At 62.9% G+C, this 12,671-nt stretch overlaps 2 protein-coding genes across 3 annotated transcripts; one reads left to right on the top strand and one right to left on the bottom strand.

The window, feature by feature from the left end:
* Positions 1-755: 755 nt before the first annotated feature.
* On the top strand, positions 756-3,240 carry LOC143839273 (uncharacterized). The gene is made up of 2 exons (XM_077341063.1): positions 756-904; positions 2,031-3,240. Exon 2 carries the CDS (start codon positions 2,039-2,041, stop codon positions 3,182-3,184), a length of 1,146 nt encoding a protein of 381 aa, XP_077197178.1. The 5' UTR covers positions 756-904; positions 2,031-2,038; the 3' UTR covers positions 3,185-3,240.
* Positions 3,241-3,576: 336 nt separating this feature from the next.
* On the bottom strand, positions 3,577-12,188 carry HPX (hemopexin). 2 transcript variants are annotated; one of them, XM_077341061.1, is made up of 10 exons: positions 12,001-12,188; positions 11,588-11,664; positions 11,270-11,350; positions 8,555-8,688; positions 7,520-7,673; positions 6,603-6,809; positions 5,574-5,672; positions 5,172-5,302; positions 4,502-4,646; positions 3,577-3,946 (listed from the first exon to the last, which is right to left on the bottom strand). In XM_077341061.1, exons 1-10 carry the CDS (start codon positions 12,060-12,062, stop codon positions 3,678-3,680), a joined length of 1,359 nt encoding a protein of 452 aa, XP_077197176.1. In that variant the 5' UTR covers positions 12,063-12,188; the 3' UTR covers positions 3,577-3,677. The 2 variants fall into 2 exon arrangements, with proteins under 2 accessions (XP_077197176.1, XP_077197177.1); XM_077341062.1 differs by having other exon boundaries at positions 11,588-11,661; positions 12,001-12,163.
* Between the last annotated feature and the right edge of the window lie 483 nt (positions 12,189-12,671).

The raw sequence follows: 12,671 nt of genomic DNA, 5'->3' as shown, positions 1-12,671 counted from the left end.
TGATTCTCAGATCCCCTCTCAGTCGTCTCCTCTCTGGGCTAAACAGACCAAACTCCCCCAACCTTTCTTCATACGTCTTGGTCTCCAAACCCCTCACCCTCTTTGTTGCCCTCCTCTGGACACATTCCAGTTTGTCTGCATCCCTCTTCAATTGGGGTGTCCAAAACTGAACACAGGACTCCAAGTGAGGCCGAACCAGAGCAGAGTAAAGCGGTACCATCACCTCCCGTGATCTGGACACCAACTCTTATGATTCCTTGCACCTGGCTTTTCATGTGCAGGAGCATGTTCCACCTTCAGGTGATTGCTATCAGGCAAGAGACTTGGGGGTGGGGGACTTAAGTGCTGGCCCCAGAACCTCAGGACAGAGGTTGGGGAGGAAAGGGTTTCACAACATCTCCTGTGAACCAGTGAGGAGGACCCAGGGCTGGGAAAGGGACTGGTGGCCAGGGGCTGAAGGCTGTTTGGCCCTGAGTGACCCATCTCCTGGATTCACAGGTGATCTCTCAAATACAGTTCACCTGAATACAGTGGCTCCTTGGGAAAGCGTGGTCTGGCATTACACCCTGCTGAGATTTCTGTCCACTCCCAACCCTGTCCTCCCCAGGGTCTACCCCCTGGAATGTCCAGCCCTGCAGTTGGCAAGCATACCTATCCCCCACAAGATCTGGCTAGGCAATGCCCCTGGGGGCCAGGGTATCCACCTTGTCTCCTTTTGGCAAGTGCCTCCTGAGCAGGCGTGCCCCTGGGTGGCGGCAGCAGCAGCAGGTGGGCAGGGTGCCCTTCCAGGCGCCACAGGCGGGGCAGAGATAACAGGGGAGGACAGCCGGAGGCCAGGCACTGTGCTCTTGGCTGCTCTTGTAGCCTAAAACTCTTCCCAGAGCCAGTAGGCAGGACTGCTCAGGTGAGAGGGGCTGGGGGGCCTTGGGGGGGGCAGGCTCAGGAGGGGAGGGGGCACAGTGGGACCCAGCTCTGTTCTCAGAAGAGAGACACCTGCCCTGATTGCCCCACCCCCACCCCAAAAGGGGCCTTCCCCTTTCTTGGGGGACGGGTGCTCTGGCCTCCTTAGCCATCCCCACCAGTTTTAGGAGCCCCCTTTAGGTGCCAGGAAGGGAGGGCTGGGGCCTTCTTGGTGGTTGCTTTCTCTGCCAAATGCCCCTCCCCGGAGACTGCCCCCTCATGCCATGTAAGGGTCTGCCTTATCTAGCCCCCTCCCCTGGTGGTCTTTTGGGCATCCCATTCTTCAAGCTGGCCAGGGCAGAAGGGGGGGGGGTCACAGACTCTTTGGACCCCATGCTGCTGCCATGACCAGGTCCAGGAATGGCCCCCTCTGTGCAACCTCCACGGGGCACTTCTACCCCCTCCAACCTGGTGCCAGCTTCCCAGCAAGATGACAGGGTCACCAGGACTGCCAGGGGCGGGCGCCGTGCCCAGCGGGACTCTGTGCCTGGCACCTGCTCCCTGTTGTTTTGTGCCAGATGCCCTTGGAGCGTCACCTTCAGGCCCGGCTGGGACAGCGTCTCGCTGCCTGCCTGCCTGCCTGCCCCTGCCTCTGCCCCTGCCTCTGCCCCGGTGGGCAATGCCAGGGCCAGGCCACACTTGACAGGCGAGGGAAAGCCAGGTCCGGGCGAAGGCAGGCCAGAAGATTGGGCCCACGGTTTGGCTCGGGGAGTCGAGTGGCCCGCCCCACCAGGACCTTCTCCCCCCCCCCCCCCCCCGAGTTTACCTGGTGATGGTGAGCTGTTATTTCCTGCCTTCCTCTCCTGCTGGCATGGGCCCAAGGCAGCGGAAACCACAAGGAAGACCCCCCACCCCCGCAGTCCTTCAGCCCCTTGGGGCTTTCCCAGCCTCTAGGCCAGTGGCCCACTTCATCTCCTCTCTGCAGGGAGGGTTTCTTAATTTTATTAAAATGCTGCTGTGAAGGAGGGGGGATTGGGTGGCCTCAACTCCCTCCGCTCTGAGGACTGGAGTGGGTGGGTGCTGGCTCCCTCTGTGCCCTTCTGCCAGCTGCATCTCCCCTCTCTCTGCAGGTCCTGGGATGGCAACGCTCTTCTCCCGGTGCCTGGAGCCGGTGGGCTTCCTGCAGTCCCTGCACTCCCTGGGCCTGGGGCTGGTGTCCCACCTGCAGGGGAGCGCCACCCCTGAGGAGCGGGCCTTTGTGTGCCGGGAGCTGGAGCTGCTGGAGCAGGAGCTGGCCGGGGGGCCGGGCCTCCTGGAGGAGGGGGGCTTGGGGGCCTGCGAGGACTGCGTGGTGGGCGTCTGGGGGCAGCTGTGCTTGGCCGTGCGGGCGGGGCCCCCCTATGCTCCCCGGGAGACGGAGCTCTTCCTGCAGGCCTGTGTCCGGGACAAGCTGGAGCGCCGCCTGCTGACCCTGTGGCGCCTCGTGCAGGGCGAGGGAGGGGTGACCCTGCGGCGCCCGCTGCTGGAACAGGCCGTGGAGCAACACCGCCCACGCCGCCCCCAAATGGCCCGGCTGTGCCACAAGCTGAATGCTGTGCTGGGCGCCGGGCTCCTGTGCCTGCTCTGTGAGGCGGGGCTGACGAAGCGCAACCCCGCTCTGCTGCTGGGGGTGTGGGATGCGCGGGTGGGCGCCCTGCACCAGCGCATGAAGGAGGCCCTGGCACGCTGTGCCCACTACTTCCGGGAGCAAGCCCAGGAGGACCTGGACCAGGCAGTGAATGGCGGCTGCGACAGGGGGGACCCCCCAGGCCCAGCGGAGCTGGCGGCTGGCGTCCTGCGGAAGCTGGAGGAGAACTACGACTGGCTGCGCTGGGCCGTGATGGCTTGGCAGGGCGAGGGCGACGGGGAGGGCCGGGAGGTGCTGGCCCAGGGCAGCTTTGTAGCCAGCCGGGCCCCTTCTGGGCTCCAGGTGGTGGCCTGCTACGGAGAGAACCCCTCCGCCCTGGACAAGGCCTGCACCCACCGGCTGATCGGCGAGCTGGAGTGGAAGCTGCCCAACCCACCCCCTGAGGTCTACGCCAGCCTGGAGGCCGAGCCAGACCGCGCTTCGGGCTACCTGGCCCGCCGCATGCTGCAGAAGCTGGCGGAGGGGCTGGGGCCTGGCGTCACTCTCCTGGTGGTCCCCGGGCGGCTGGCCATGAAGAGCAGCTTCCCCCCGGCCTCCAGTCTGCTGCAGGAGTACCACCATCGCCTGGCGGCTGGCACCGTCTGCCTCTTTGGCTGAGCCGCCCTGGCGCCGGGAAGGGTGAGCCGCTGGCCCAATAAAACGCCGTTTGCTGACCTGAGTGTCTGCCCCATGCCCTTCTTGCCCGCACACACATGTGCATGCGAGGGCCATGTGGGAGAGGAGACATAACCACGGCCTAGAATGTCCCGCCTGGCCTAGGGGGAGCCAGCCCTTCCCTCCAGGAGCAGCAGGAGGATGCCCCTCGGGGGCTGGGGGGGAGGGGGCGGATGCTGGGCTCCTGGTGGCTGCTTGGCTGCCGTGAGGGCGGGATGCAGGGCTGAGGGCCCCTGGAACCCTTGGCCCCTCTTTGGGCCCCCGCTCAGCCTCTCCCCCGCCGCTTCGGAGCAGTCCAGCCTCAGAATGCCTTGCCCTGGGACGACTCCAAAGGGTGTGCTCTGCCTGCGGGCCACAGACCCGGCTTTATTGGACACAGAACAAAAAGTTAGCCGTGGGGCCAGCGGGCGGGGCCATGTGGGCAAGCCACTCTTCTTCATCCCTGGTGTGGAGGGCCCCGGGGACCATCCTTCCCCCCTGCGGCGGGGCACTTGAAGAAGATGGCCGCAGCGTCCTGGGCGGGAGCAGGGCCCGTGGCAGCCAGGAGTACCTCCACGCTGGCATAGTGGTAGAGGCTGGGACCATGGAAGAGGTGCAGCCCCTCCGCGGTGCACAGGGCGCCGTCCACGTGGGCGTGGGGGATGGCCTGGGCTGCACCTGGGCCTTGCAGCTTGGTCAGCAGGTCCACGTGCTGCATGGTGTTCCCTGCGGGAGGAACCAGAGCAGGAGGTCCGTGGAACGGGAGCGTACGTGCACCCCGGCTTCTGCCAGACACCCCACCCCACCCCACCCCCTTCACTAGAGGCCCAGAGGGAAGTGAAGGCAGCACGGCCAGAGGCACCCAGCCCCTTCCCTTCCCCGGCAGGCCCTGGCCCCCTGGCCTCTGACAGAGCAGCCTGTCTGGAGGACCAGAATCCCCTTGGCCATGTGCAGAGTGCAGACTGGAAGCCAGCCTAGAGTTGGCCTTGCCAGGGGCCATCACCTACTGGAGGCCGCTGATGGGATGGGGTGGGGGGCAACGTGGAGGGCAGGGCAGGGCAGGGCAGTGGCCTTTGGGGCCAGCCTGTGGCCTTTCTAGACCAATGCGGAGGGAGGGAGGGATGGCTACAGCCACCCTTCTTCTTGAGCACATCGTGCACTGGGTAATGCCCTGGATTGGGAGCCGGGGAGGGGATGTTTGAGTCAGAGGGGGAGGACCAGGCCGGCCATAACGGAGCCCTTCCACTCCCCCCCCCCTCCTCTCTCTCTCTACTTCGGTACCATGGATGAGGTAGAGGTCCTTGGAGTGCGGGCAAGTGAAGGCTGCATCCACCACTTCAATGCCCAGCTCTTCCTTCAGGGGCCGCGGGTATCCCTCCATGCGCTGGTAGCCCTGGCCCGACCGGTAGATGGTCACTTTGGGCCCCTGCAGAACAAGAGCAAGGAGCAGAGCGGCCTCAGACTCTGTTCCAAGACAGGCATCCTCCCCCCCCCCCCCCGCCAGCCATCCGCACTTCCTGCTGCATCCTCCCCAGGCCACCGGGGTTCTCCAGGGCACAACCCCGGGAAGGGCGCCAGGCCCTGCTGGAGGGAAGGGGGTGCCCAGTCCAGCCTGCCTTTTCCGGCTCAGTGAGCAGCTTCGGAGGGTGGGGAGGTGAGACCCCTCCCTGGGCAGGGCCTTTCTGGACCCTTTCTGGGTCCTCCCCTGCAAGGAATTGGCAGGCCTCCGGGGGGGGGGTTGGGGGTAGGGACTACCCCTCAGGGTTTCCATCTCCTCCTGACCCCACACGCCCCCAGTTGGCTTCTGTCCCTGCATTGGGCCTTCCTAAGGCCTTCACTTTCCGACTGGCTGGTGGGGGACTCCCCCCTCAGGGGAAGACCCCTGCAGTTTGGCCAGACACCCACCCGCTTCCTAGGCCTCGTTCCCCCCGCCCCACCCCCCCCCCCGCACCTGGATCAGGTAAAGCTTGTCCTCCCAACTGAATGCAGCATCCACCTCGCCCTGCAGGTCATGCCAGGTGTGGTTCAGAGGCCAGGCATGCCAGCCATCCCTGTGGGAGTCCACCCGGAAGTAGAGCCCCCCTGGGGAGAAGAAAAGACACTGAGGCTTCACCCTCTCTCCCACACAAGCTGCAGACCAGTGGGGGGGGGGCTCCAGAGACCTCTGCTCACGCACAGACCCACAGCTGAGATAGGAGCCATGGGCAACCTCGCAGGCAACAAACACACACCAGAAGATTTGGGTGGGAGAAAATGGCTCGGCCGCTCCCTCCCCCCCCCCCCCCCCGGCAGCCCATCTCTCCCAGCAACCCCCTCTGCCAGGATCCAGGAGCCGCCTGCCTCTTCCGCTTACCACGGAAAGCGTACGTGTGGCCGGAGTCATCCGAGGAGAAGGCCTGGAAGGGCTGTCCACTGCAGCGGTCATGGGTCCCCCGGGCGCCCTGGCCGTGGCCTGTTAGGAGGCAGAGATGCGGGGATAGGTCCATGCCCAGGGGCCACGCTCCACTTCCTCCCCTGGTGTCCAAGGGAAAGAGATCCCCCCCCACAGACTAAGGGTTGGGGTTGGCAGGGGGGCGGGGGACAGGGGGGTTCACGACCCACAGCCGTGTCCTCATGCGCAGACATGAGCATGGATCACCTTCCCATTCCCTGTGCGGTTTCTGGGACCACCAGACACTTAGCAGCAGCCGGGGCCAGGTGGAGCCACGCAAAAACACGCCCACACCAGGGATAACATTTAATTTCCAAAGAGTATTCCTCTCTTTATTTGGGAAAGGAGTGGGCTGCCAAAATGAGACAGGAGAAAAGGGTTAAAGGGGGAGAATCACAGATTGCAGAAATCCAGACCCCAAATCAGGAGCAGAGATAGAAGCGGAAGGGGGACCCGCCCCCAGTGGGTGGGGCATGAGGACCACGGCCCAGCGGCCGCCCCCAGGGGGTTCCTCCAAGGTGAGGTCCAGGCATGAGGCAGGTTCTCTGGCTGAAGCGGTCGTGGCCACTGGCCAGGAAGCACCCAGGAGAGGGATGCCACCTCCAGACCGGGAAGCCACTGAGCTTTGGGGAGAGGGGAGGAGCGGGGGAAGGCGGCCTTTGGGGAGCGGGCTCAGTGGGGAAGTAACGCCAGAGTCCGCCCTCCGAAAGAGAGCCATCGTGGAGGAGAGCCGCGGCCTCTAACCTGGAAGCCGGTTTCGATTCCCTCCTTCCTCCCCATGCAGCCAGCTGGGTGACCCCAGGAAGCCCTGTTCCCCTAAGTCAGGCTCGTTTGGACTCTCAAGGTCTCAGGCCATATTAGCCTATTCCCTGCGGGGATCGAGCCCAGGTCCTTCTGCAGGCAAAGCAGAGTCTCTCCCTCCCCACAGCAGCACCTGAAGCCGCGACTCACCTCTCCCCGGGCAGCGCATGAAATAGTCCCGGGTGTCCAGCGGGTAGCGGGGGGGCACACTGCCTGTCACAGGGTCGAAGCGGAGGAACTGGGTGCCCCGGAAGCAGTAGTAGCGCTCCAGCCAGGCCAGAGCCGCAGAGCAGTTGGCAGGCCCCGCCCGCTCCTTCAGCACACCTGTTTTCAGGTCATAGGAAAGGACCTGGTGGCCTGCAAAGGGGATTCAGACAAGCCCGTGACCCCCCGCCGAGTGGGCCCTTTGGAGGCACCCCAGGGCACACCTGGTGGGGCCAGGCAAGGAGCCAGAAGCAGTCTTCTACCTGGCAGGTAGGCGTTTCAAGGGGGAGGGGTTAGGCCAGGACCCCAAACCCTGGAGTTCCCAACCAGGCTCAGGGCTGCCTCTGCAGCAGGAAGGTCTTCCTGACCCTCTTGGATGGATGGCTTCTGCTTGCCCACCAGGGCCTCTCCTGGCCACCCAAAGGGCCAGTGCAGAAGGGACTCGGCTGTTCTGGGGAATGCCCAGGGAGGAGCCTGCAGAGAGCAGATGAGGAGGGCCAGCCCAAGCCCTTGTGTCTAAGCCCCAGAATTCCCAAGACGGCCTCTTCTTGCGGCACAGAAGTATCAGGCTCCTGCAGCCACTCCACCAGCATAGAATGGCCAGCACCACAGACAATGGCCAGGCCAGAAGGACCCGCTCCAGAAAGAGCTTTGGTGGCCGGCCGGCTGGCTGGCTGGCCGGCTGGCCCGCTCCTCATCAGAAACCTTGCTGGACATCTGCCGGGTGGCACTGCAGAGATACCCCACCCAGCCCAGGGGTCCCCCGGTTGGTAACCGGCCCCAGGACCACCCCACCACCCCGCCCGCAGGGACCAGGCGGTCCAGAGAGAGCTCCTCCATGCACCTCCCCGCCCCCCACTTACCCTTGAAGAAGAGGATCATCTCTGAAACGCATTCCTTCGGCTGGCACTCCACAGCTGCATCCAGGTCCCCAGGCACCCCTTTGAACTCTTCTTTGATTAGGCGGGGGTAGCCGTCCCTCAGGTGGCCGTGGGCATAAGCCCAGACCCGTTGGCCCTGCAAGGCCACCGCAATTAGCACAGCCCCCAGCCAAGAAGAAGAAGTAGAAGAAGAAGAAGAAGAAGAAGAAGAAGAAGAAGATGATGATGATGATGATGATGATGATGATGATGAAGAGCTGGTTCTTATATGCCACTTTTCTCTATCTGAAGGAAGCTCAAAACAGCTTCCAATCGCCTTCCCTTTCCTCTCCCCACAACAGACACCCTGTGAGGTAGGCGAGGCTGAGAGAGCCCTGAGATTACTGAAGAAGAAGTTGGTCCTTATATGCTGCTTTTCTCTACCCGAAGGAGGCTCAAAGCAGCTTACAGTCGCCTTCCCTTTCCTCTCCCCACAACAGACACCCTGTGAGGTGGGCGAGGCTGAGAGAGCCCTGAGATTACTGAAGAAGAAGTTGGTCCTTATATGCCGCTTTTCTCTACCCGAAGGAGGCTCAAAGCAGCTTACAGTCGCCTTCCCTTTCCTCTCCCCACAACAGACACCCTTTGAGGTGGGTGAGGCTGAGCAAGCTCGGTCCAACCAATTTTATCAGTGCTGTGGGGAGCCCAAGGTCACCCAGCTGGCTGCATGTGGGGGAGCGCAGAATCGAACCCGGCTTGCCAGATTAGAAGTCCGCACTCCTAACCACTACACCGAACTGGCTCTCCAAGGGCCCTGCTTGGCTGGGCTCCCCCTTCCAAAGTCAGTGCAGCCATAGAGGCAGACCCAGGCCCAGCCTGGCCAGTCAACATGGCCGAGCCCCCCCCCCTCTGCTGGCTGCCTAGGGGTGGGGTGGGGTGGGGTGGGGGCCTCCTGTCCCCAGGAAGAAGGCAGGCGTAGATCCCCACGCGGCTGTGGAGCGAGGGCCCCCGGGGCTCTGTGATTCTAGGCCCACAAACCTGGAAGAGGTAGATGCTGCTGTTAGCGCCAGGGTGGTGGAGCCGAAGGGCAGCATCGACCGGGCCCTGGAGGTGTGGCCAGGAGGCGTTGATGGCCTCAGCCCGGCTGCCGAATCCTTTCCAGACCAGGTCCCCTTAGGAGAAAGAGGCGTACCGCGCGAAGGTTGTGCCAAGGCTGTGACACTTGCCCCTCCATGCCCCCACCCCATATACACACACAAACGCTTCCTCAGTGGGAGCAGTCCTGCCCGGCCCCATGGGGCAAGGGGCCTCAGAGCGCCTGGTGGGTGGGGCACCATCTGCAGAGGCCTGCTTGGGACCCCGGCCCAAGAGAAGATGAACCTATCCTAACGGTGTTCACAATAAAGAGACTTTTTTTTCCAAAACTTGCTGTGTTCTTATTCAATGTCCGTATTTATTATATATAATAATAATACTGGACTCAGCCATGTGGTGTCCAGATAAATTCTGTTTTCAAACAAGACCTTTCATCAGTGGCGCATCTCTCTACATGTGAGTCATTATATTTCTGACCAACTCTCAGGTTCCTTGATCCAAACAATTTTTCGGATAAGTCCATATGATAATATCCATCGGCCAAAGGCAGATCCACGCTCTCAATCTCAAGGGACTTACCATGGATGAAAGGTTTTGTTTGAAAATGGAATTTATCTGGGCACTGTGTGGCTGAGTCCATTATTATAGTGGTCCCCAAACCCCGGGCCGGGGACCGGTACTGGTCTGTGGATCAGTTGGTTCCGGGCTGCAGCTCCTCCTCATCCTCCTCCTCGGCTGCTGCCTCGGGGGCTGCCCTGCAACATTGCTGCCGGCTCACCTTTGGTGCTCTCCAGTGGCCACCATGGCTGGGGCTCCTCCTCGGCGTGGCAGCTGCTGCTACCAGCGCCCCTGACTTCCCGCTGCCCTTCGGCTCCACCACCCTGGCGCTAACGACAGCATCTACCTCTTCCAGGTTTGTGGCCCTAGAATCATAGAGCTGCTGCTACCAGCGCCCCCCCCAGCGGGCAGCGGGAAGTTAGGGGCTCTGGCAGGAAAGCAAGTGGAGCAGGGGCTCAGGCGGCGGTGACGTCCCTCGGCAAAAGACTACCCCCCGCCCGCTGGGCCTCAGTAAAATTGTCAAGTGTAGACTGATCCCCGGTGATAAAAAGGTTGGGAACCACTGCATTATTATCTGTAACCGTTCCGCGGTATTAATGAAAGAGTAAGCCCTCTGTGGGAGGAGTCGGTCCGTGATGAGCAAGCCCACCGAGCAAGCCCAACTGCCAAGCGGACAAAGCGCCATCCGATTGGGCCGTCTGCTTGACAGCCCGCCTCCCGGACCGCCCACCCTCCAACGGAGCCTGACTTCGCCTGCCAGCTGCCATTTCAAGCCTGGCAGCCGGCGAGGCACGTCGCCGCCCGCCCTACCACGCCGCTGCCTGACTTTGCCTCCAGCCCGACAGGGTGCCTAGCCAGGCCCATGCCTCCCCACACGCCCACCCTCCAGCCGAGCCTGCCTTTGCCTGCCGCCGACACTTTCCTGCCTTTCCTGCCTTCACGCCAGCCAGCCACGTCCCTGCCCGCCCTAACCTCCGCTGCGGGGTGGGGAGCAACGGCCCCGCCGCACACTGACTTCACGTCCTGCCCACAGAGCCCGTTCCCAGCCGACTACCCACCCACCCACGCTCCACTACAGGCTCGCTGCACCTCAGGCCGCCATCTCATGCCTGCCGCCCGCCCAGGCACGTCACGGCCCGCCCTGCCCTTGCCTGCGCCGCCGGGAAACCCGCCCACGCAGTCGCCCGACTTCTACAGGGAAACAATCAGCCAGGTACCCAGCCTGCCGCTTGCCTCCGCTGCGCCTTCCCGCTATGCGCTCCCCCCCTCTTACAAGCCCTCCCCGCCCCCGCTCGCTTCCGCTGCCCCTTCCCACTCTGCGCTCTCCGCCCTTTCGATCCCTCCCCATGCCCCCTCAGATTCCCGCCATACTTTCTGCCCCCTCCTTCAACCCCTCCCCACCTACACACACTTCCACTGCCGCTTCCCCCCATGCGTTCTCCCCCCTCCCAAGCCCGCCGCGTCACCGCGTTCTCCCCCCTCCTCCCAGACCCTCCCCATCTGCGCCCACCTCCACCAACACTTCTCCGCCCTGCCTACTCGACCCCCTGCCACCTCTCCCATGCCCCCACCCAGCCCTGCTTGCCTCTGCCGCCGCTTCCACGCCCCGTATTCTACGCTCCCACGCCGCTCCCTTCCTCTCAACGCTCCCCTCATCCTCCATCCCTTCCTCCCTCCTTTCTGCCTTCCTTTCTGACTTCCTATCCCTCTTCCTTCATCTCTTTCTCTGTGCGTCTCTTTCTTTCTTCCTATCTTTCTTTCTGCCCATCTTCCTCCCTTCCTTCTGCCCCTCCAGCCAGCCACCCACCCCGCTAGCACCCACTGCATTTTGGGGGCAGCGGGCTTCATTCCTAGTATATAATAAATACGGACATGGAATAAGGACGCAGCACGTTTTGAAAAACATCTCTGCATTGTGAACACTCTTAGGATGGGTTCCCTTTTGCTGGGGCCCCAGCCTGGCAGCCTCGGCAAAGGCTTACCACACCCCTTGGCCATCACAGGGACAGACGGGGCAGCTCCCCTGGGCAGCTCAGGTCAGCACCTGAGATCTCCACCCACCCACCCACCCACCCACCCACCCATGCACCCTCCGGCTACCTTGGAAGAACAGCATAGTGCCCGCCTCATCCAGCGTGACCGCATCAAACCCTCTCTCATCCGCACAGCGCTTCAGGAGTTCTGGAATCAGTGCCGGTAGTCAGGATCACACCAAGGGCCCCTTGGCCACACAGAGCCCCCACCCCAGACCCCTTCCTCCTTTTCCCAGGGCTCCTCCCTGGCACAGAAGGGGACTGTGGGGCTTGCCTTTTATGCACAGGTAAAGAGAGAACACATGGTACACCCACAATGCTGTAAGGGTGCGATGCTGGGGGTGGGGTTGTGTGCAAGAGAGGGCCTGTGCTGTCCGGGACTCACCTGTGTCGTTGAGTGGCTTGTGTGGTCCCAGGTGGTGCCAATTGCTTGTGGCGTTCAGGTTCCTGCCATGGTCCCTGCTGGGAAAAGCTCTCCGGTCACAGCCATGCCCGTTGGACTTCCAGCACTCAGGGCCCCCTGCCCACCCCACAGCCCTCCGCCCTCTTCCCAGGGCCAAGGTGGGAGACCTGTGCAAAGTGCGAGGGAGAGAGTAGCGGCCCGAGGACCCCCAGCCCACAGGGTCCAGAGACTGGGGTCTCTCCTGCTCCACCCCCAGCCTGCCCCCCTGCCCCTTGCAGCGCTCCCGGGAGGCTTGGCCAGAGCCCCTGTGCAGGGCTTCCCATGGAGCCTGGCGGTCTGTGGCTCAGCCCCGCTTTTGCCGCAGTCCCCAGCCCCCTCCCTGCCAGAGCTCTCACTTCAGGGTGGGATAGGAGAGGCCCAAGGCCAAGCTGCAGGCCAAGCACAGAGCACCCAGCATGGTCAGAGCAGGGGGCCAGCAGGCCGGGAACCCCAAGGGGGCTGCTCTTGTAGGGAGAGCTGAGGGCCCCTCCCCCCGGCCTCCGCCCTACAGGGCAGCAGCCCACCCTGTGGCCAAAGCCAGCAGGCCCCTCCTCCTCCTCCTCCGGAGGCCGGGCAAGGGTTTGCGGCAGGGGGGTTGGGCCACTGCATGTCAATTCACCTGTGTTGGATGCCAGAGGGAGTCTGGCTGTCGCCACATGCTGGCCTGGGATGATCGATGGGACACACTCCATACTCCAAAATGCCCCTGGCCTTAGTAGGCCAATCCGTGGGATTGTCCAGGGCATTCCCAGAGAGGAGCAGTAGGCAGCGGAAGAAGGCCAGCAATAAACATGGATCCCAATCCAAAGCTAACTTCGCCACTGGAAATGGTGGGGGAGGGGAGGGGGAGGGGGAGGGGAGGGGAGGGGGAGGGAGGGGAGGGAGTATCAAGTTAATAATTGACCTTAGGGCACTTCTGAAATGGCTCAAGTGGGACAAACATTCAAGGTTTATAGGTAACAAACAAGGTTCTCAGGGTAACAAACGCTTCTCATAAGCCCAACAACCTTACAAACTCAGGTGTAGC

This window comes from Paroedura picta, chromosome 6 (genome assembly GCF_049243985.1).
Source record: "Paroedura picta isolate Pp20150507F chromosome 6, Ppicta_v3.0, whole genome shotgun sequence".
NCBI lineage: Eukaryota > Metazoa > Chordata > Lepidosauria > Squamata > Gekkonidae > Paroedura > Paroedura picta.
The sequence above is the reverse complement of the archived record's forward strand: the minus strand, read 5'-3'. Positions and strand labels throughout refer to the sequence as shown.

Coding starts and splice junctions, on each gene's coding strand:
- LOC143839273 (XM_077341063.1), top strand. CDS start 2,039: ATGGCAACGCTCTTCTCCCGGTGCCTGGAGCCGGTGGGCTTCCTGCAG.
- HPX (XM_077341061.1), bottom strand. CDS start 12,062: ATGCTGGGTGCTCTGTGCTTGGCCTGCAGCTTGGCCTTGGGCCTCTCC. Junction 7,674..8,554: donor GCAGCATCTACCTCTTCCAG/GTTTGTGGGCCT, acceptor GTGGCCTTGCAG/GGCCAACGGGTCTGGGCTTA. Junction 5,303..5,573: donor CCACACGTACGCTTTCCGTG/GTAAGCGGAAGA, acceptor TCTTCTCCCCAG/GGGGGCTCTACTTCCGGGTG.